The sequence below is a fragment of the Euleptes europaea genome, chromosome 14 (assembly GCF_029931775.1).
Source record: "Euleptes europaea isolate rEulEur1 chromosome 14, rEulEur1.hap1, whole genome shotgun sequence".
NCBI lineage: Eukaryota > Metazoa > Chordata > Lepidosauria > Squamata > Sphaerodactylidae > Euleptes > Euleptes europaea.
Window position 1 is genome coordinate 51,208,313 of NC_079325.1, and position 22,370 is coordinate 51,230,682.

General features: G+C 47.8%; 1 protein-coding gene across 1 annotated transcript in view; it reads right to left on the bottom strand.

Moving 5' to 3' along the window:
* SETX (senataxin) overlaps positions 1-22,370 on the bottom strand; it is a 57,873-nt gene that overhangs the window by 21,227 nt on the left and 14,276 nt on the right. The window contains exons 7-17 of the mRNA XM_056860161.1: positions 21,565-21,655; positions 17,134-21,174; positions 15,555-15,657; positions 12,776-12,946; positions 11,050-11,279; positions 7,630-7,797; positions 6,911-7,067; positions 6,297-6,398; positions 5,679-5,789; positions 3,847-3,923; positions 1,888-2,037 (exon numbers count right to left, since the gene is read on the bottom strand). Coding sequence (XP_056716139.1) covers positions 1,888-2,037; positions 3,847-3,923; positions 5,679-5,789; positions 6,297-6,398; positions 6,911-7,067; positions 7,630-7,797; positions 11,050-11,279; positions 12,776-12,946; positions 15,555-15,657; positions 17,134-21,174; positions 21,565-21,655 — 5,401 coding nt within the window. The remainder of the gene's footprint in view (positions 1-1,887; positions 2,038-3,846; positions 3,924-5,678; positions 5,790-6,296; positions 6,399-6,910; positions 7,068-7,629; positions 7,798-11,049; positions 11,280-12,775; positions 12,947-15,554; positions 15,658-17,133; positions 21,175-21,564; positions 21,656-22,370) is intronic.

Consider the following 22,370-nt stretch of genomic DNA (forward strand, 5'->3'; position numbering starts at 1 on the left):
ATTAATACTGCTCTCTTTCCTCTCAGAGGGATACTAATGGAGTGCTGAGGCAGAGCACGAACTCTGTGCAGATAAACGGCCGTGTTTAAGCATCTGCTGGGAAGGGTCTGGAGAAGAAGGATGCTGCTCTGGACGCCCAAGTGGTGAAAGGACCGCTCCTCGTTTTCAGAAGGGGAGCTTCAAGTCACAATCAGGGAGCTGCCTGAACCCAATGCACCAGCATCTTCAGGGCACTGCCAGTTGGGGCTTTCTGGAGGATCTTCTTTGGGGCAAAGTCCAGACACGGGACTTAGCAGGTGATTGTGGGATTGGGCCGGCCAATCTGTGGTGGACACATAGTGGCCTTATGCTGAATCGGACCATTGGTCCATCAGGGTCAGTTTTGTCTACTCAGACTGGCAGCGGCTCTCCAGGGTTTCACATAGAGGTCTTTCACATCACCTCCTAACTGATACTTTACCCTGGGAGATGTTGGGAATTGAACCTGGGACTTTCTGCATGCCAAGCAGCTGCTCCGCCACTGAGCCACAGCCCTTTCCCGTGGACATGCTCAGAGCTTGCCCGGGGCCTAGGCTGCTTGGCTGGGATGATACATTCTACATAGTGTTTTTCCTAAGGCTGCTGCATTTGCACATCATGATAAACTGCAGTTTGATCAGATTCCGGTTAGTTCTGATGTCTGAATGCAAGTATACAAGTATGTCTGATGTCTGAATGCAAGGTACCAAGCTGCCAACTTGGAAGGCTTTAAGAGGGGAGTGGACATGTTCATGGAGGAGAGGGCTATTCATGGCTACTAGTCAAAATGGATACTAGTCATGATGCATACCCATTCTCTCCAGGATCAGAGGGGCATGCCTATTATATTAGGTGCTGTGGAACACAGGCAGGACAATGCTGCTGCAGTCATCTTGTTTGTGGGCTTCCTAGAGGCCACTGTGTGAACAGACTGCTGGACTTGATGGGCCTTGGTCTGATCCAGCATGGCTTTTTCTTATGTTGTTATGAGCATGCCTATTATATTTGGGGCTGTGGAACACAGGCAGGACAACGCTGCTGCAGTCGTCTTGTTTGTGGGCTTCCTAGAGGCACCTGGTTGGCCACTGTGTGAACAGACTGCTGGACTGGATGGGCCTTGGTCTGATCCAGCATGGCTTTTTCTTATGTTCTTATGTATGGTGGTTAGCACCAAACCAGGATTTCAAGCTCAGGTTTGTAACTGGTTAGCCAAAGTTTATACAAATTGCCTGATTTCACAAACCAGTGCTTGGGGAAGACCACTGCCCCTGGTGGCCCTCAGTCGGTACAGTGAGCAAGTCCACTCCCGGAAGGGTGCAGGAAGCAAACTAGGATTTCTTACTTAGTTCTGACAGAAGAATCAGAGTTTGTCAGACAACCCACAGATTCTCATGAAGTCTCAATGTAGTCCAAGTGTGCAAATGGCGTTGCGTACATTACTTCTCTTTCAACAATCAGTCCTGTAAGATCAAGACTATCACCCACGTTTTGGAAATGGGGACTGGTTGAGAATGGAAGACCTGCTCTGCGATTGCATGGCTGAGGGGAGATTCGAACCAGGGGCTTCTCCAGCTCATTCTCGTATCTGCTGCTCTAGCTCTGAACAGAACCGGCTCCCAGCTGAAACCAGAACTTTCCCGCCGATCCTAAGAAGCAACTGCTCTTTGGTTTCTAAGCAGCAACCCTGCAGATTCCTGGAATACTGCAAATCCCATCTCCCTCTAAAACTACAAGGTCCTCTCCCCTCCAACCCCACCCAGGTATGCAAGCCAAGGCCTATAAGCAAGCTGGCCAAAGTGTGAAGAAGCAGGCCTGTTTCTTGACCAAATACAGGTCTCCCTCCCCATGACACCATGACATCCCACTGACCTCATCCACAATGACGCAGCTGAGCGAGTTGTAGGACTTCTTCCGGAACGCTGATTCCAGAAGCACCCCACCACTTGTGCTAAGCGTACAGCAGATGACATGAGACTCCAGGATTATGTTGGTTTTCAGTTCCTGAGACCATCCCCGCACCTTGCAATGAGAGAGCAGGGGACATTTTTATTCAGCACCTACTTCTGATGAATTCCAACTTGCGTTCAGTCATCCGTTTGGGTTTTACACCGCTCGCTAAAACTATATACACTTGGTATAAGGAGCCAAAATGGTCCTAGCACAATACTTATGTTTGTTTATTCTGTTTTATACCAATGATGTAAACAATGCATTGGGGCTGGATCCTGCAGAACCCATCCACGATGACAAGGAAGTCAGCTGCTTTTAGAAAAACTAGCACTGATGACAGATAACCCAATTCTTAATTAAAAAACGATGGACTGAAGAGTGAAATACACCTTTTAAACAGACCACAAATGGCAACCAGGAAACGACTGCAAGAGCAACAAGCAAAGCAGTCCTAAATGCCCTTTTGATCAGAGAACGTTCTACCCCTTCAGGGAGAATCAAATCAGCTTACAATCACCTTCCCTTCCCCTCCCCACAACAGACACCCTGTGAGGTAGGTGGGGCTGAGAGAGCTCTAAGAGAGTTGTGACTAGCCCAAGGTTACCCAGCAGGCTCCATGTGTAGGAGTGTAGAACCAACCTGGTTATCCAGATTAGCCTCAGCTGCTCATGTGGAGGAGTGGGGAATCAAACCCAGTTCTCCAGATTAGAGTTCACCGCTCTTAACCACTGCTCTTACTCATTACACCACGCTGGCTCTCCTTATCACGCTCCTCACCATGCTGGCCTCCCCATCCTCCCCCAACTGGTTATGGGGTTTACTGGCTGGCCAAGACTGTCCAGCAGCTGAAATTATGCCATCTTGTCTTTTAAAATATGTGGTATGAATTTTAAGGGATGTTTTAATAGAGATGTTTTAATATAGATTTTTAATTGATGTTTTATATTGCGCTGTGAGCCGCCCTGAGCCTGGCTTGCCAGGAATGAGGGCGGGATATAAATGTAAATAATAAAATAAATAAATCAGAATCTAGTTCAATCTTCTATTATTATTATTATTATATTATTATATTCATTTATACCCTGCCTTTCTCCTCAATGGGGACCCAAAGCAGCTTACATCATTCTCCTCTTCCCTGCTTTTTCATCTCCACAACCTTGTGAGGTAGGTTAGGCTAAGAGGGTGTGACTGGCCCAAGGTCACCCAGTAAGCTTCCATGGCAGTAGTGGGGATTCGAACCTGTGTCTCCCAAACACTAATCTGACACTCTTAACCACCACACCACACCAGCTCCTCCAGCCTCGCCTAGGCCAGATGTCAGGGCTGGGCCAACATCTACACGTGGAGCTGGGAGAGGCAGGCAAGTGCTGCAGAGGCAAACACAGATTTCAGGGGGTTCAGTTGTTGGAAGTGGCTCTCTTCAAGTGCCCGCCTCTGCACTGCCTCCTCAGATTCTGGACCCCTCAGCCACGTTCAACAGCAGTCATGGTATCCTTCTGGATCACCAGCAGACATTGGAGGCTGGAGCACTTCTCCTGCATTAAAGGCAGACTTCAGAAGATTAAACCTTGCAGCAGTGGTGCTGTGTGCACCCACAGGGTTCCAATTTATTCATCTAAGAGTTGCGTGCAACTTCTGGCAGAGGCCTCCTGGAGTCAAAGTGAGCCACCACCAATATGGAGATGACCCTCAGTTCTGTTTCTTCTTTAAGTCAGAGCCAGGGCAACGGTGAGTCCATTTGGAATCTCTCTAGAGTCGGTAACGGACTGGGTGAACAGACTCAACTCAATCCACTAAGATGGTGGGAGGCCAAGGGACTCACATGACGGCTCTACCTTGAGTGAGCCTGTAAGAGGAGCGGAGAGAACAAACTCCTACCTCCTTCAGCTGGCGAGCCAGCCACTCTCTCTCCTTCGAAAGTCTGCAGATCTCCTCGTCTAGTTGCTGCCTCTGAAAGAAGAAAAAGCAACCGTGAAGCATTTGTGACAAGAATCACCAACAGTGCAACCTTGCTAAAGGTCCTTTGTTTCCATACAGGCCCTTGCCTAGACATCTCCCAAGCTTACATGGCTTGTAATCGTGTTCCCAGATTGTGCTTTACAAAAGATTTACAGGGCTGCAAACTCTGCTCAACCCCTCTGTCCACCATCTGCCCAGTCTGTAATTTTGCTTAGTATTAGGGATATGCATTTAGATGTTGACTAATGAAACAAATGCAACAAATGCATTAATGTTGTTATACTGCATTTTTTAAAAAAAATTGGTCACCTTCAGCATTATCCTTTAGCCTAGTACCCAGCTGTCTAGAGTTTAGAGAAGTCAAGGGAGGGGAAGGAGTTAATGGATAATGTAGTTAATAAGAAGCTTTCTTCTCACCCCAGTTGCACAGATCTTACCGTCTGCCAATTGTGAAGAGACACTGAAGTGTTTATCCCAGTTGGGTTGGTGCCTTGCTGGACTTCAACTCTATCTAGAGAATGGTTCCTATCTGCTTAACCCAGTTTGTTCTCTGAGGCTGCTTGTTAGGCGTGGGCACAAACATTCCACTTGCCGGCCCTGAACAAAAGGCAAGCGCTATACTGCTCTCCCCTTCCCTCCAGTATCTTCACTTTAATAATACTGCTCATGCAACCAATTTGGCTCTGAACAGTATCTTCTCAGCAACACACTGCGCAGAGACAGAGAAGAAGACCGGGTTTTCTCAGGGTGGACAGAAGCTGCTCAATTGTCAGTGGGATGACGGTCCCTCTCCTGCAAAGCTGGTCTCCTTGAAATTACAGCCCCCACATGCATTTTTAAACAGCTGGTTACAAAGATGGATCGTGGCCCACAGGACTCTGTCCTTAAACTGACCAGTAAGGGGAACTAGGAAAACTTATACATCAGGTCAGAGGAGTGGACTTTGGTCAGGGGAGTGGCCTTGGTTAGGGAGGGGTGGGTCTTCCAACTGTCTTAGCCAAATCCCTTGATGCCATGAGCAGAGCCGGCAGCACCCTGCAGATGTGTCTGCTCTACAGCGCTTCCTGCTTTGCTGGGTTGGTGCCTCTGCCTACCCTCCAATAAACAGATTCTTTTCCTGACCTCTCTGGCAGGGATGGCCCCTTCAGTGGGAGAGGCACTACCTATAGGAGTGTCATCTCAAATGGACTGGCCGAGGTGTGAGGGAAAGAGAAATATGTTTCCCATTGAAACCCAATAGAAACAAAACCAAAAGAACAAAATATACTTAAAAAATGAAGAAAGTCATACAGACCAACTGGTCATCACCCATCATGTGGGAAAAGATGTTTTTGCCTGTACAGAGATATTGTGGGTTTGGTTGCAAATATCACAATAAAATGAGTCACACAACTTTTTTGGTTTCCCAGTGCATATAAAAGTTATGTTTATACTATACTGTAGACTATTAAGTGTGCAATAGCATTATGTCTAAAAATGTACTATAATAATAATGAACAAGTTTAAAATATTGTGAGAATTACCAAAATCTGCCACACATGAAGTGAGCATATGCTGGTGCAATAATGGTGCCGACAGATTTGCTCAAAAAAGCAATATCTGTGAAGCGGAATACAGCGATGTGCAACAGAAAGAGGTCTGCCTGTACAGATAGACACTCCTAAGGTGGTCCCTTGTTTTATGGATCCCCCTTGAGTTCAGCAGATTCCTCGGAGGCACCCAAAGAAACCTCGCTTCACGAAGAGCTACCTTCTCCTGAGTCTTCCTCTCCATCGCACGCTGGCGAGAAAGCATATCCAACCGTTGGTCCAGCTCCTCCTTCCTCTTGTGGAGATCTTGGTCATTGCCAACCTTCCCTCGATCTACCCAACCAAACAAAAGGATTCTAGTTTAATCATTTACACCCTGGATTTCAGCTTGGTTTTCAAGGCTTGAATGCTAAAAACGTGAAATTGTGAACCTTGAAAACAATGACATATAAAGATGCTCAGGATTCAAGAGCGATCAATCCACTCATGGACATTTTTTATTTATTCATTGACTTCATTTATATCCTGCCTTTACCCTCAGTGGAGGCCAACCTGGATAAGGGATACTCAACCTGTAACAAACGTTAATCATATAAAACTGTCATACTGAATCAGACCACTGGTCCATCCAGGTCAGTACTGTCTATTCAGAGTGGCAGCAATTCTCCAGCGTCTCAGCTGGAGGTCTTTCTCGTCACCTACTACCAGATCCTTTCAAGTGGCGATGTCATAGGATTGAACCTGGGACCTGCTGTGTGCCAGGCAGATGCTCTACCACTGAGCCATGCCCCCCTCCCCTTAAGCCACAACCCCTCCCCCAAAAGTTAATCAATTACTCACTCATCCGGTACTTGATTTGGTCGTTCAGGCTGAATTTTCGGACCTCTTTGCTGATAGACCTTTCTTGCCCCAGCCTCACCAAGTTGATGTCACCACAGTTTCCTGGACACGAGGCGCACAATCAGAGGCCTTGTTGAATCTTTGAGTGTGTGTGTGTTTTAAGAAAAGCATTTGGCCAATATCATTTTCATGCACTAAGCAGCATATGGGACACCAGCATTTCATTTCCCCTTTCTTATTTCTTCTGAGGCCACGAACACAAGAGTCTCATGTGGCCACAGGGTCTCACTTAAATACCTGACACTGCCTTAGAGAGTCAGGCCATTGAGCTGCCAAGTTCAGAGATGTCTCTTCCGACTCACAGGAGCTCCTTCAGGTCTGAGGCAGAGAAGGGTCTTGCTACCCAGGCCTCCACACACACTCCCCACCACGGAATCACAACCCCAGCCCAAAAAGGTCTTGTGAAGATTTGGTGGAAAGAAGGGCGAAATCTACCTATGATGAACTACACAAGGGCGTAGAAATTATTTAACACCGCACACTTTCTAACTTGAAAGAAATCTCTCCCTCTAGATAGGCAATTCCACAGATGAGAATTAAGCAAAAATGTCTACCTAAAGGATTTGCTCTGTCTTGGCACTTCTCCTTGAAGAAAAGAATGATTTTTTTCATCAGGTCATCAACAGCAGCATTGGACGGTGCGCAAACCAGCACTCGGTTCCGCTTAATCTTGGCATTCAGGCTGTGGGCAGGATTCTCCTTTCCAGGTCTCTGCATTTTTTTAAAGAGAGAAACACACATTGCTAACTGGCTTGTTCGTAATTCTGGAGACAAATGATATAGTCTGCAAATTAAGAGTTGTCACTTTTTAAAAAATTGACCTGCTGCCATAGGTTTAAAAGCAACCCAACACATGGAAATTTAGGGGGTGAAGCTTCCCCTACTGCAACACCCCCAACCAGGAAAAAATGTGAACTGCTTCATTCCTGCATGTGAAAGGCACAAAGGCTGCACAAAAAAGCCAGCAATGGTATCTAATTTAGGTAGGTCCTGCTAAAGCAGAGGGGCTCTTGAGCATGCTTTCGCCAAATTCATCATCAGCTTTAACTTACTTTAATGATACTGTTCATACGGCCAGTTCGGCCGTGAACAATGTCACACCAAAATTTTTGACTGAGATAAAAACTTGGCAACTGCCAATGGAGTATAAAAATCCACCCCTGTTAAAAGAACCCTCAAATTATCCAATTCACAGATTCCCAGATAAAAGGCTTTATCCATCTGTCTCTAGCATCAGTGTAAGCTAACCCGGAACAGCATCTGCCTCACCCACCTCAGCCAGGATGCGGTACAGAAGTCCAATGATCGTTTTCGACTTCCCTGTTCCAGGCGGCCCGTGGATCAGGCAAATTTGGGGCAGCAACGGCTTCGTCACCATGGCATAAGCGGTCTCAATGGCCCTCTTTTGGTCTTCATTGTATTCCTTTAAGTCAGAAACCTGCTCGGGCTGACACGACACAACTTCAGTCACTGGAGCTATCAATGCAATCCCCAAAATCTGCTGCCAGTGCAGCATAATGGCTAAGGCCTTTTATTCATGGGTTGGATCTCCCTGGTTGGACTTGGGTTCATTGCACATTAATGTAACCCGATTTGGGGAAAACTGTATGCATTGGCTTGAATGATCAGGGACGAAACTGTGTGCTAATCAAGCCATGAATACAGAAAAGCAGTCTCAAGCTCAAATTACGTCCCACCTCTTTAAATGCTGCTCTGTAATTGGTTTACTTCGCAGTGCTCACCGTGAGAGAAGATTTCCTTCCTCCCAAACCCAACTGCCGCATAATAAAGCATTTTAAAAACAAAAATGGAGCAATCTAAAAAGGGGGGGGGGGAGAAATCCAAGCCTCATTTTTAAAAAGCCTCTCTTTTGCTCAGAAAGAGCTCTGAGGTAGCAGGAAGCTGGAAGCACTTGAATCCCCGCCTCTTTACACACTGCTTCATGATTGACTGTGAGAGAAACCAATCTTCTGTGTTTCCCCCTGTTTAGTCATCTGGATGCTGCATTGAGCCAGGCTGAGCTCAGGGGAGAGGGAAAAGTTGGATTAACAGAGGAATGGGAGGACCCGGGTATTGGTTTTGCATCGAAACAGCATTGAGCTACCAAGGAATGGGATATCATGCAAACTGAAAAGTTAGATCCTGGCTGAAACAGGGAATAAAGGTTACAGCGACCATGCATAAAGGACCTGTTGTGCAGGGGGTTGGACTAGATGACCCTGGTGGTCCCTCCCAACTCCATGATTCTATGACCTAAGACCGTGTTGGCGAACCTATGGCACGCGTGCCCGACCTGGCACGCGTAGCCCTCTCTGCCGGCATGCGGTTAAGTGGCTCGGGACGGGACCGAAAGTCCAGACGGGCGAGGCAGCGACGGATGGAAGAGGTGGAGAGAGAGCCAGCCCGCTTCCCGACGGACGGGGTGAGGAACCGGCAAGCCGACAGAAGACGGAGCGCAGCCCAGCTGTAGCCCCTCCGCCCGGTCGCGCCTGCGCCAGTCAGAGGACTTGGCTGGGGGCGTGGGGAGGAGGGCAGGATGTTTCAGCCCTCCCTCTAGTCCCGCCCCCAAGACCTTATTTGGGCTGAAACATCCTGCCCTCCTCCCCACGCCCCCAGCCAAGTCCTCTGACTGGCGCAGGCCCTCCCACACACACAAGAGAGGTGGTGTGTGAGGTAAAGCGCCACCCTCCCCCTCCCCTCACAGCGCGGCCGGGTTTTGAATGCGCGCTCGAGGGCCGGCAGCGCCAAGGCGGGCGGCGAGGAGGAGGTCGGGGCTCGGGGGGGGGGAAGCAATGTTTGATTCAAAACTCTGCATGGGGGGTTATTGGCCATTTATGAATGGGAGGTTTTGCATTGGATTTGCCATTCAGATGCACATTTTCCCCATCCAGATCCTCAGAACTCAACAATAAGCCCCCCTGCAGAGTTTTTTTTTCAGACGGAACCCTCTGAATATAGAGCAGGTTTTGCTTCATATATTTGCCTTAGGGTTGCCAGGTGTCTCTCCCCCAATCATTTACCTCTTTTCCTGATGGTTCAGTTACAAATGTCAAGTTTCACTTTGAAGAAGAGTTGGTTTTTATATGCTGACTTTCTCTACCACTTAAGGAAGAATCAAACCGGCTTTCAATCACCTTCCCCTCCCCACAACAGATACCCTGGCCATTTATGCATGGTCAGTTTTGATGTTCGCTAAAAGCTCTTTTTTAAAATGCAAATTTAAAACTGCCTATTCACGGTCTCGAAGCAAAAGGAGAAATTCCACCCCTCCCACTCGCCTGCTCCTTTGTTCCTGTTTGCATAGCCATTAGCATGTGCATAGCTAACCCGCCGCTGTTATTTTGCATGGTTCCTTCAGGGGGATTCTTCAGGTTAAGTTGCCGTGTTGGCACTTTGCGATATATAAGAGGGTTTTGGGTTGCAGTTTGGGCACTCAGTCTCTAAAAGGTTCGCCATCACTGACCTAAGAGATGGAGCTATGAACCACAGAGACCCTGGGCTGCATCCTGGCTAGGGTTGCCAACCTCCACGTATTAGCTGGAGATCTCCTGCTATTACACTGATCTCCAGCCAATAGAGATCAGTCCCCCTGGAGAAAATGGCCGCTTTGGCAATTGGACTCTATAGCACTGAAGTCCCACCCCTCCCCAAACCCCGCCCCCTCAGACTCTGCCCCTAAAATCTCAAGGTATTTCCCAACCCGGACCTGGCAACCCTAATACTAGCCCAGTGAGGAACTCCCTTGATGGCCTCAGGCAAGCCATTCTTTGCCTCAGCTTCCCCCAGGCACAACACAATGATATGAACCCACCCCCTACCTTATATGGCTGCTGTAAAGCAGCAGTCTTCCGTGCATGGATCAGGCCCCTCTGGTGTGTCATGCACTCCCTGAAAATGATGGTGTTATGCTTTCTGCCTTCCTCTGCACTCACTACAGGGTTCCGATCCTTGGCTTCTTTCTCCCAATGCATATGGTGCATATCCTGTCCCTGGGTCTCTTGGTTTGCTATCCTGGCCTTGATACTTGAGAAATTCACAATTCTGACTCAATTCCAATTTAAAGGGTCAGGTAGAAGGTGGTGTGAAAGAACACCAAGACCCTGGAGAGCCACAGCCAGTACTGAGTTGACAATACTGACCATGATGGACCCAGGGGCCTGATTCAAACTAAGGAAGCCACATGCGTTCAGGCAAGTGCTTTCAATGTTTAAAGCGTAACTTGATATCCAAGTAAGGATACGGTCTTATCTTGACCGTATGTTTCTGTCCATATATTTCCACTTGTCTCTGGGCAGGGGGGTACCATCCCAGTTTGGGGATGCGGTTTGCAAAGCCGTATGCACCAAGTAAAGGAGGGACGCATCAAGCAGGGAGCAAAAAAAACAAGAAACAATTGGTGCAGCGGGAGATTTAATTTTAAGTCAACCCTGAGACCCCTCCATGTTTCACGGTATGAGTTTACTGAGCCAAACCCAGGTGAGCTTGGTTGTGTTACCGTACAGCGGTTGGCCTGCCGCTATGCATGCTTATCTGTGACTGCCTTTCACGTGATGAGTGTTAACGGGAAGCCGAGACCTTATACCACAAGGCTCTGGGACGGCAGTGCTACCACCCAGCCCACCTTAGGTTTGTAGCCCACCTAAAACAACAAAAGAAAACATGTTCCAGCTAAGACACGACATTTTGTTCTTACAGCATTCATGGACTCCACATGTAAATCCTTGGGGCAGAAGTTGCCATAACTTGCGCTGTAGATGGGCGAGGCCAGAGGGCTTCGGCTCAGCAGAAGCAGCGCCTTGAACCTGCGCTGCGTTGTCACCAGGGAGCTCACCACCACACATTTCGCTTCCTTACTGATGAAGGACAAACTGCCTTGTGTCTGGATAGACAAGCGACAGACAACCAGCTGTTCTTTCTTCTCTGCTTGCAAGAGAAAAACAGAGGCTCAGTTCGGACCTCACACCAAACTGCAATTTATACTAGCCACAGTACTGAAAGCAAACCACGTATGTGGTTCCACATGTACCGGCCATCTAGGGTTTAGTGCTGTTTGTTTTCCCATTTGCTCTGTACCCCTTTTTGTCTGGTGCAGGAGCCTCCAGCTGTGGAGCAACAGCTATAAGGTTAGTTTGTCAAGCCAGACATCATGGCCTATAATGAGCAGGAAACGTCATTTGCAAATAGCCTTCAAACCACGGTTTCCAATTCCAGTCAGCTGGTTTGTTGTAAACCTATGATGTTCTTAATTCAGGCATCATAACAAGCCATAGTTAAGCTTGGCTGTCTAAATCGAGTAAGAATGGCACATGCAAATCAATGCCAAGGAAGTATTCCAAGACACCTTTGTAGTCCCACTAAATTTCCAGAGCAATGCTTTCTCAGGGGATAAGATTTTACAAATTTTAAACATTCACTCAAGCACAGCGGCTCACGACAATCGGAGTCTCACCCTCGTTTAGAAGTCTGTTTTATCCAAGGCAGCTGAAAACCACCTTTTCACTGGGGAGGGGGGGAAGGATGAAGCTGTTGGGAATGGATGTTCAGTTTTGAAAGATCTTATCCCTTGAGAAGGAGGATGCACTCCAGATGTCTGGAATAAAGGGCACAGTTAAGAGTTTTCTTGGTGACCACCCATCCCCCCGCCACCAAGGCCAAAGCAGATGGGATTCTGAGAGTTCTGTGCCTGGAGCTCCCAGAACTTTTGCAAGTCCAATCTGGATCAGTACCATGGCACAAGGGTTGGGGCAGCCTCTTCCCTCGCACCAATCTTCTGTCCCCCCCCCCAAAGAAAATATTCAGCAAAATTGGTATTTGTTTCACTGGAGAACACTGAAGCACTAATGTGGAAATGCTTGTCTCAATGAGGCAAATAGCAACTCTATGGGGCTTTTCAGCACAAGAAAATGGCAACGGGGTAGGCTTAACCCCCACCCCTTCCATCATGCTGTGGTCCTGATCTGAAATGAGCCCAGACACAGAGAAAGAAAACCACACATGGTAGCCCGGTATCACCTGGATTGGTGCCTAAGCCAGTAAACTGAACAGGATTACCCATGTGTTCCTATTGATTTCAGCGGTAACTAAGGCTTAGGGTGTAACCTGGAGTTTTTGTTCATTATTTAAGACATTTGTACCTCGTGCTCTCCACCAGTGGTTCCTGAGCAGGTTGGGTTGCTGAACCCAAAGTCTTGCTTTTGCCCGGTGTAATTTTTTTGTTTCCTTTGAACAGCAGGCTCTCATGACGCATCAACCCCTTCTATTCCAAACACAGTTTACAAGGTGGCCTTGGATACGCGGAGGCTGCTATTTGGGAAATGGAAACCCAAAGCACCCATGGGCACATAGAACCAGTTCCTCAGTTCCTCGGACCATGACCCCAGTTGCCTTTGATGTGGCAGATGGTCAGTTTTTCAACTTACTGGCTTCGCGGACTGACGGCTGGGAAAAATGCGTCACTAGGCCAACGTGATGCATTAGTTCTGTCCCACTTTCTTCGCTATAAGGGTTTTGCCTTTTGGACACCATTAAGAAGACCAAGTCGCTTTCCCTGGGATGCATCTGACTCTCCAGATCACTTTCCTGAATGTCAGCTGAAGAAATGATTTAAAACCAGAATGAAGAAATGTGAGCACGTAGCAACAAGATTAAGAACATAGAATATAATTGTTGCTAGATCAGACGAGTGGCCCATCTTGTCCAGCATCCTGTTTCACACAGCTGCTCTGGAAGGCCAAACAAACAGGGCACAGAGGCTTTCCCCTGAGCCTGCCTCCTAGCAGAGGTTTGCTGCCTCTAAATATGGAGTTTCTCTTTAGTCACCACATCTAGTAGCCATTGATGGACATACTCTCCTTGAATGGTTTTGTTTTGGCCGTCAATCACAGCTGGCTTAAAGCGACCCAATAGGGTTTTCATGGCACAAGACGTGCAGAGGTGGTTTGCCATTGCCTGCTTCCACGACATGATCCTGGTATTCCTTGGAAGTCTCCCATCCAAATACTAGCCAGGGTTGAGGCGGAGTGTGTGTGACTGGCCCAAGGGCTCACCCAGCAAGCTACTATGGTGCGAGTGGGGATTTGAACCTGGGTTTTCCAGTTCCTAGTCCAACACCTTAATCACTACACCACACTGGCCTTTTAAAGCCATAAATGCTCAAGGCCACCCCTACCTCTCCTGGTAGTAAATTCCAGTTTAATTAATTAATGATTTTGCTTGCTGTCTAGTCGCAACTGACTCATGGCGACCCCAGGAACAGGGGGTTTTCAAGGCAAGAAACAAGCAGAGGTGGTTTGCCACACAGCCTTACTCTTTGGGTAAAGAAGTATCTCCTTTTGTCTGCCGTGAACCTATTTACCAACAACTTCACTGGGTTCCCCCAATTATTAGAATTATGGGAGGGGGAGAAATAGCTCTTTCTATCCACTTTCTCCACCCCACACATACTTTTAGAAGCCTCTATCATGCCTTGAGAGCCAGCGTGGTATAGTGGTTAAGGTTTTGGAGTAGGACCTGGGAGACCCAGGTTCAAATCTCCACTTGCGCCATGGCAGCTTGCTGGGTGACCTTGGGCCAGCCACACACTCTCAGCCCCAGCCCTGGCTAGTATTTGGATGGGAGACATCCAAGGAATACAGGGGTTGTGATGCAAAGACGGGCAGTGGCAAACCATCTTGGAACATCACTTGCCTTGATAACCCTACAGGGTTGCCATAAGTCAGCTGTGGTTTGACGGCAAAACAAAAATCATGCCTCCCCTTAGCTGACTTTTTTCTAGATTTGAGAAGTTCACTCTAGAAAAGTACTTCAAGGGTGTGTGAAGATACATGAAAAGAGCTTTCCAGGGCTGCTTATTTTACTAAGCCAAAGAGCTTTTTGCAGGGGAGAATCGGGCCATCTGAGGTCATTTAAGAGCACCAAACAGCTTCTTCTAATGCACATCAATAGGCCAGTAACTTAGCCAGGTCAGCAGCCAATCCAGACCAGAGAACAGAAGCCCTTGGCTGCTGCTAACCCTTCTCCTCCCTCTAACCAACCCTCTTTCTGTTTCTGCAGGTGTCCTTGACCTCAGGAACAAGCCTCTTGCATGGCTCACTAAAGCAGCACGGGAAAAGGTATCTTCAGCTCCCTTGTGGACTTACGCTTCCCTTGCTGCAGCCTCGTAACTCTCTGCAGGGAGGCTTAATGCTCAGCCCAGGTGAGGTACAGGAAAACCCACAACGACAGCAACAGCCACCATTACCAGGAGGCGATGGGAATACCCATGGCCCAGGAGATCCGTGCATTTCTGTGGGCCCACCCCCAATCCCAGGAGCTCCAGCTGGGAATGGCCTACTCATTGGTAGGTCCTCGAGTCCCTATATCTCCAGTCAGAGGATCTCGGGTGATGGGAAAGACCTTTCTTTGCTTGAAACCTGAACAGCCTCTACCAAAGGCGAAAACGCTGACAACAAAGGTAGAAGGCAGCTTCATATGTTTGTAACTGCCAATCTGTACAGTAATACCTCTATGTTAATCTGTTATTAGTGAGTGCTGGATACTCTAGTTTGATTTATTTTTATTTTTGCTTTATAATAAAATTTTTCTTGATATGGTGTATTCAAGATTGTACTTGCTCGCTATGTGTAATCTGTCTTCTGTCCCTGCGAGAAAGGCAGACTATAAATAACATTAAAAAATAATAAAAATGAAAAAACATGTTACACTGCTCACATAAGTAGGCTTTTCATGTGAGGGAAGGAGTAGCAAATAAAACCAGGGAGCAGAAAACTGCGCAACACCGCAGCTGTCTGGCCTGAATGTGAGCATTCCTCTATCAATCTATTTTAAAAAGGTAAAGGTCCCCTGTGCAAGCACCGGGTCATTCCTGACCCATGGGGTGACGTCACCTCCCAACGTTTACTAGGCAGACTTTGTTTATGGGGTGGTTTGCCAGTGCCTTCCCCAGTCATCTTCCCTTTACCCCCAGCAAGCTGGGTACCCATTTTACCGACCTCGGAAGGATGGAAGGCTGAGTCAACCTTGAGTTGGCTACTTGAAACCAACTTCCGTCAGGATCGAACTCAGGTCATGAGCAGAGCTTGGACTGCAGTACTGCACCTTATCACTCTGCCCCACAGGGCTCCAATAGCTCTAGTTTAGCCACTGTTTAAAGTACGGTTTGATTTTGCCGCCCACCCCACTTCCTGGTGGAATTCTCACCTGTAAAATCTGCTCCATTTGAGTCTGCGCTGAGGCTCAATAATTTCAAGAGGAATTCCTTCGTCTGTTTCAATTTCTGATTCTCCAGCCACTCTTGGGCCACCTGCATGAAACAGGGAGCATTATTTGAAGAGACCAGCATGCAGAGGGCATCTTTTGAATGGATTATGCGGATTTTTTTGCCATCAAGTCACAACTGACTTATGGTGACCCCTGGTGGGGTTTTCGAGGCAAGAGACATTCAGAGGTGGTTTGCCGCTGCCTGCCTCCGCGTCACACCCCTGGTATTCCTTGGAGGTCTCCCATCCAAATACTGACCAGAGCCAATCTTGCTTAGCGTCTGAGATCTGATGAGACTGGGCTATCCAGGGCTGGGCAAGGAGGAACATAGGCTGCCCTTAAAAAGGGGAAAGGGAAAAATCAAAGTCCTGCTGCTAGTATAAATCATGCGGATTTATTATACCTGTTTGTGCAGTCAAGTTGCAGCTGACTTATGGCGACCCCTGGTGGGGTTTTGAAGGCAAGAGACATTCAAAGGTAGGTTGCCATTGCCTGCCTCTGCGTCACGACCCTGGTATTCCTTGGAGGTCTCCCATCCAAATACCAGATGCATTCTGCCTATAATATGCAAACTGCCTGCTTGTGCAGTCTTGGGGCTCTGCAGGGAAGGAAGATGGGGATTAACCTTCCCCAGATTCAAAATTGGCCTCCCTGCTGTATTAGCAATTCAAAAGGAAAATTGGTGCTTTAAAAACATGCATGCTAAAAAACATGCATGCTAATAAAGCAGGATGCCTGGTTTCAAAAAGTGACAATGAGTGAAAGTTGAAGAGATAAGAAGAGTTGGTTTTTATATGCCAACTTTCTCTACCACTTCAGGAAGACTCAAACCGGCTTACAATCACCCTCCCTTCCCCTCTCCACAACAGACACCCTGTGAGATAGGTGGGGCTGAGAGAGTGTGGCTAGCCGAAGGTCACCCAGCTGGCTTCATGTGGAGGAGTGGGAAACAAATCCAGTTCACCAGATTATCCTCTGCCGCTCATGTGGAGGAGTGCGGAATCAAACCCGGTTCTCCAGATCAGAGTTCACTGCTCCAAACCACTGCTCTTAACCAGTAAACCCGCCCCCATCGCTCTCCCTTGCACAACTCTAAGGCAAACTGAAGCGGTAAGAGACCACAATTTGCATTTTACGGATGGAACAACGAGCTCCAGTCTCACCTGCTTAAGCCCTCAATTCAATCATGAACCCAAGCTTATCACCCATCCACACCAGCTCAAAGTTTGCTTTTGTTGCAAGGCACGAGCTTTCAAGCTCACATGAAACCCTGGCTCCCTTGTAAAGCGGTCCTGGTTGCCACAAAGGAGTGCCCCGAGCAATCCAAATATGCCAATTACACTGTGCATGGCTAACTAGGCAAAATATTGATATGTATTTGATATGGACACCTTTTTAAAAAGGGCCTAATTTAAGGCTAATCGCTGGGAACCAGCTTCAGCCCTCGGCACAGAGGGAGCTATGGCAACGGACTGACAAAGTAGCAAACGAATCGCAAAGTGCTCAAGGAAGTGCTTACCGTTTCAAAAGCATTGAGCATCATTAAGGGGAAGAATGTATCGAAGTAGTCATCGTAGCCCTGAAATTTGACCGGAACAGTGGCCACGATTGACTGAAGGAGGCTTTCCGGCACCCCAAACTGGCTGAATCTTGCAAACATGTCATAGTTCCACTTTAGGACCTCTTTGTTGAAAACGCTGTAGTCTCTCTTCTGGGTGCTAATGTGGTTTCCTTGCGGGAAGTGCGGACGCATCCCTTGCCCAGCACGAACTCCATAGGTGCGCTGAGCCTTGGCAATTTCCATACTATGGTTGCTTTGCATGTTTGGTAACTGAGGGTGGTTGTTTGAATTCCGAGGCCCGAGAACGTTTGCGAACGACAGGCGCTTGATTCCATCCATCTTCAAGGCCGATTTGCTCTTCACAGCCAGGGAGGGCTTATGAATGTTCTCCAGGTCCTTGGTGAGGTTAGCGCTCCTTGAAGAACTGGTGCTGAAAATTTTTGCTGTGGACGGTTTGGGCAGAAGAGGCTTGGCAAAGACATGGTCCAGAGCAGCATGATTTAAGCAGTATGCCCCTGCTTTATTAACCTTTTCAGTACACCCAGGGTGCTTGCATGTGTCTGTTTTTAAGGCCTGGCCTTGAAAGGGTCTTTCGGGAACATTTTCTGTCACAATTATGCCATTTCCCACTTGTGAACATATCTCCATATCCTCTGGGGTTCTCTGTGTTAAGAACAGGTCATTATCCTCGTCCTCGCCCTTGTTTAATTTAGACTCTGTCTCTTTTGAGACGGCTTTATCGCAACGGCCAGAGAAGGAAAATGAAGAGACTACGTGGTCTATTTTAGTACCGCCGGTTTCAGTGGAACCTAAATTGCCTAGAAAAGGTGTGACAGCTGCTGTGATTTCTTCAATATTCATATCAAAATTGGTAGACTGACCGGTCAATGAAAATTCCTTGTTCGCTGGAGAGATCGCTGTGGACTGAACTTCCTCCCTCTCCAGTGAACGCTGGCACAACGGTTTGCTTTCACTGTCTGAGGAGTTACTTAAGCGCTCAGCTCTCTCTTTCTGATTTTCATCAGCAGCCCCACTTGCAACTTGTGGAACACTTGGCTTTGGAGCTGCCTTTTTGGCTATTTTGGGGGGTTTCGTCTCAGGATTTCTTCCATGACCACGGTGACCTCCCTCTTTTAGGTTGGGTCTCGATTGTCTGTAGAACTGCAGATCTTGGCAAGCTAACATTTTCCTGTTTTTATCAGCCAGACTGCGAGGTGGAATTAATTTCGACTTTCTTTGCTGTGCAAGACTCAACTCCCCGGCCGTTTTGCCATGGCTGCGCAATTCGGCAAGGCAGTCTAGCGAGCGTTGAGAGAGGTCAGCTGCCCGGCGGGGAGCTTTTTTCAAGCCGAGTTTTTCCACAGTCAATGTCGGCTGAGGATACTCGTGAACTTTCTTTGGCGGGACCACAGCAGGGGCGGACCTGGAAGATTTGATCTGTGGTAATTTTTTGTTGTGAGCATTTAGCTTGAGATTTCCTTTCTCGGCTCTCTTATTAGTGTTTTTAAGCAGCTGGGATGTTGCTGGACGTTTGGCTGGCCTTATATTCAATTTTTCATCAACGGATATTGGTGCTGAAGGACCAGCTGATGCTGGTGGGCGGTTTTCAGGCCTGGAATATTCTCCATCATCGGCACGTATCTCTGGGAAAGACTTCGTGTTCCCTTTGCTGACAGCTGCTTGATCATCAGGCGTTTCAGCTTTACCATCTTTCCTCTTTGAGTTTACCTGTTGCTCAAAAGCTTCTGCTGCTTTTTCAGTGACCTCTTCCCCGAGATAGTCGGTATCATAATCTTGGTCATTAGCTTGCCTTCCCATCTCCAAGTCACATTGTGCACGGCTGCTTCCTGGTTTTATCAGAAGGCCTCGTCCCTCCGGGCCGTCTGCCACCTCCTCGTCCCTCTGGCTGTCCTGCCAGGCTGAGTAGATCTCCTCCTCAGTTTCGAACTCAAAACACTGCGATTCACATTCGTCAGCTGGCTGAGGGGAACTGGAGGCAGCAAGGAACTCTTGGCCTCTGGCACTTTCAAACGCACTGCTGGATTGCTTTTGAAGACTTGTGCCTACTTTCTCTCCCTCTTGCTTGCATACCACATTCCCTTTGTTTTTATCCTCATCCGAAGAAGAATCAGAAATAACAATGATTTGATTGCAGAGATCATCAGTGCCTGGTGACGACTGGTTGCTCTGCCTGCCAGAACACGATCTAACGGCACCTCCAACTTTCCTCTGAATACAGCTCTGCTCATGTGTGGGGCTTTCTTGGCTCGAATCAACAGGAAAATTGATGCCTTTGGCATATGCTTCTAGGGACAGTCTACTGAGGTCTCTGTCAATCTGAGAATCCGCCAGTGGTGTGGCCACAGCAGCCAATTTACTTTTTTTCAGCTCCTTCCTAATCTGTGAATATGGAATTTCATCATCACTGCTACTGTCTCCCAAATCACACTCTGTTTTTGGGACACCGCTAAATTCTGCCGGCCAGTTTCCAGATTTCTTTGGGGGGCACAGCAGCTTGTCTTCGGAAGCATCAACTGAGCTCAACTCTGGTTTGCGCGCATTTGATAAGCTGTAACCAGCCCCACTAATTTCACTCAACCGCTCCTCCTGACCTCTGCTCACATCTTTGAGGGACTGCTGCTTTTCTGCGGTTGGTTCAGGTGTGGTAGTTCCTCTCTTATTTTCAATAAGCTGCTTTAATTTGGAGGTAAAGCTGGATTTCTCCAAAATGGTTTTGATGTTTGCGAGATTATCCAGACCCATCTTTACCTCTGAACCACTGCTGCCATTCCTACCATCATGATCCTTTTCAGGAACAGGCAAACATTTGGAAGTTCTAGACCTTCCCTCTTTTCCACTGCTATCACTGGTCCCTAGGCTCTGGAAACCTTGCTCAAAGTAACTTTTGCAAGAGGAATCGCTCTTTCTCTCATTTCCCAGGTCTTGGGGACGGTATCCTTTGTTCTGGGCGTTCTTGGGTCCACTTGCTAACTTGGAGCAGGCCAAGTTATCACCTTCCAGTACTGATCTCTCTTCTGGCTTTTGTTTTATATTGGGCATAGGGCATCCTGAGGTCTTCCGCAGGTTTTGGTCTCTACAAGAGACTTCCCTGTACTCCTCCTCCAAACTAGAGACTCTCCCGGTGGACGGGCCTTCCTGGCAGAAGTCATCCCTCCTTAACGGCGGATGAGGTGTCTGCTCGCCAGATGCGTTTGCTGGACGCCTGTCACCCGTTTCTTTTTCTTGCTTTATTGAAAAAGTGGGTGGGGAAATACAAGCTGCAGCATTCTCCCCAAGGGAGGCGGTAGTTAAGTTCTTGCCGTCGATACTTTGAATGAACTTCAGTAGGCACCCTTGCAATTCATTGGTGTCAACGGTGCTGAGCTGCCAGCCCTGAGAGATGTCATTGTTGCGCAGAAGTAAATTGAGCTTGTCCAGGAAGACCTTGCAGCTGCTGTGCTGCCCTTGCTGGTAGGCTTCCTTCAGGAGGCTCCGTATCAGCTTCATGCAGATGAGCTGCACGGAACAAGGCCCCTGCGACGAGACCGCCCCCCCTGCGGCCCTCGGGAAGTTCCGGAGAGCCCCCTCGCCGCTATGCACAACCGCCATGCTCGGAAGCTTGGCGCACTTCACCACGGCATCCACCCAGAACTGCGAGCTGACCCACAACAAGTGCAGGCACCCTTTTGCCAAATGGAGCTGGACCACCGACACCAGGATCAGGATGAAGCTTTCGGACACCTTGTCACAATACTGGACGGCTTCGTTGAAGACCTTATTGATTTCGCCACACAAGTGGCAGATGACCTTCATGATGTAGGGGATTCCTTCGCTCAGGTCCATGAGGGAATGAACAAAAGGGATGAACCACAGAAACGTGCTGCTGTGCCACTGCTCCTCTTGGTCGGCGTCGGACTGAAGCATGCTGGCTAAAGCCTGCGTATCCTCATGGAAGTTGCGGAAGTAATTTGGCCAAACAGCCGCCTTCCACCCAGCTTCCTGAAATAAACACATTCCAGAAAATTACTGCTAAGCATATACCATTCCCCCGCTTTCAAATCATCGTGAGCACTCGTGCTTGCTTCAGAGATTGCCTCAGCCAACTTACAAGCCTATCTTTGCAGTGACGGGGACTGGAAACCTGCAGGTTAAAGCAGCTGAAGGGCATGATATGGGAGAGGGGGAACTGAACTGTGTATCCAGTAACAACCTGCCTCATGGGGAATTAATAAGGAGGATGTCATCTTTGAAAATTATACCCTGCTCCACTATTTCTATTCTGGCAGGAATGAAGTGGTCAAGTTCTTCTGTTCCACTCTACTACAGGAATGCATTTATAAAGACTGCCAGGGGAAACAATAAGCTAGTTTGGGATCTGCCAGAAGTTACCTTTTGGGGCTTTTCTGTGTAATAGTTATATACAATCTGGCTGGAGGTTATCATCTCATTTCCACAGTCAGAGAATGGCTCAGTTTTAGTCCTTTAAAGAAAAAAAAAACACAGGCAAGTTTTAAACCATGACTAGTACGTATACCCCTATTTAATCTAGAACAGGGGTGTCAAACATAAGGCCGGATCTGGCCCCTTGAGAGATCTTATCCAGCCCATGAGCCAGCCACCCCTACTCTCAATCTGGCCTGGTAAGGCATGACCCAGCATGACCAAGTTACATTTATGTCATATACGGCCCTTGTAACAACTGAGTTCGACACCCCTGATCTAGAACATGCCCTATCCTGAAAGTAGGAGACCAGTATCAGAAGAATGGAATAAACTACAACTAAATTCATGGAAATGTCCCCTATCTCTTTCCAACTTAACCCTGGGAGTGAAAAAAGCTAGCCCATATCACTATGTTTTAGAGTGCAATTTGTAATTTGTTTCCATAGATTATCATTGACTGATACCAGATGCCAAGTACAACTGAGTCCATTAAAAACACTCTGGAAAAAAACAAAATCAACCCATTTCCCAGAGAGCCTTGTTTATATTTCTAAAAGCCAGCCTCCAACATTCTAGCAGCCACCATTTCATTTAATGTATTGTATCACTGAGTGAGGTCTGTTCACCATATAACGAAGTGTTTGATTATGTTATCATGCTGTCATGTAGGTAGTTGTCTTCAACCTCTGCAGAGCCAGGACTCATGTAAGCTGCAAGAATGTGGCAGGAAGGCAGGTAGCATTAGAGTCACA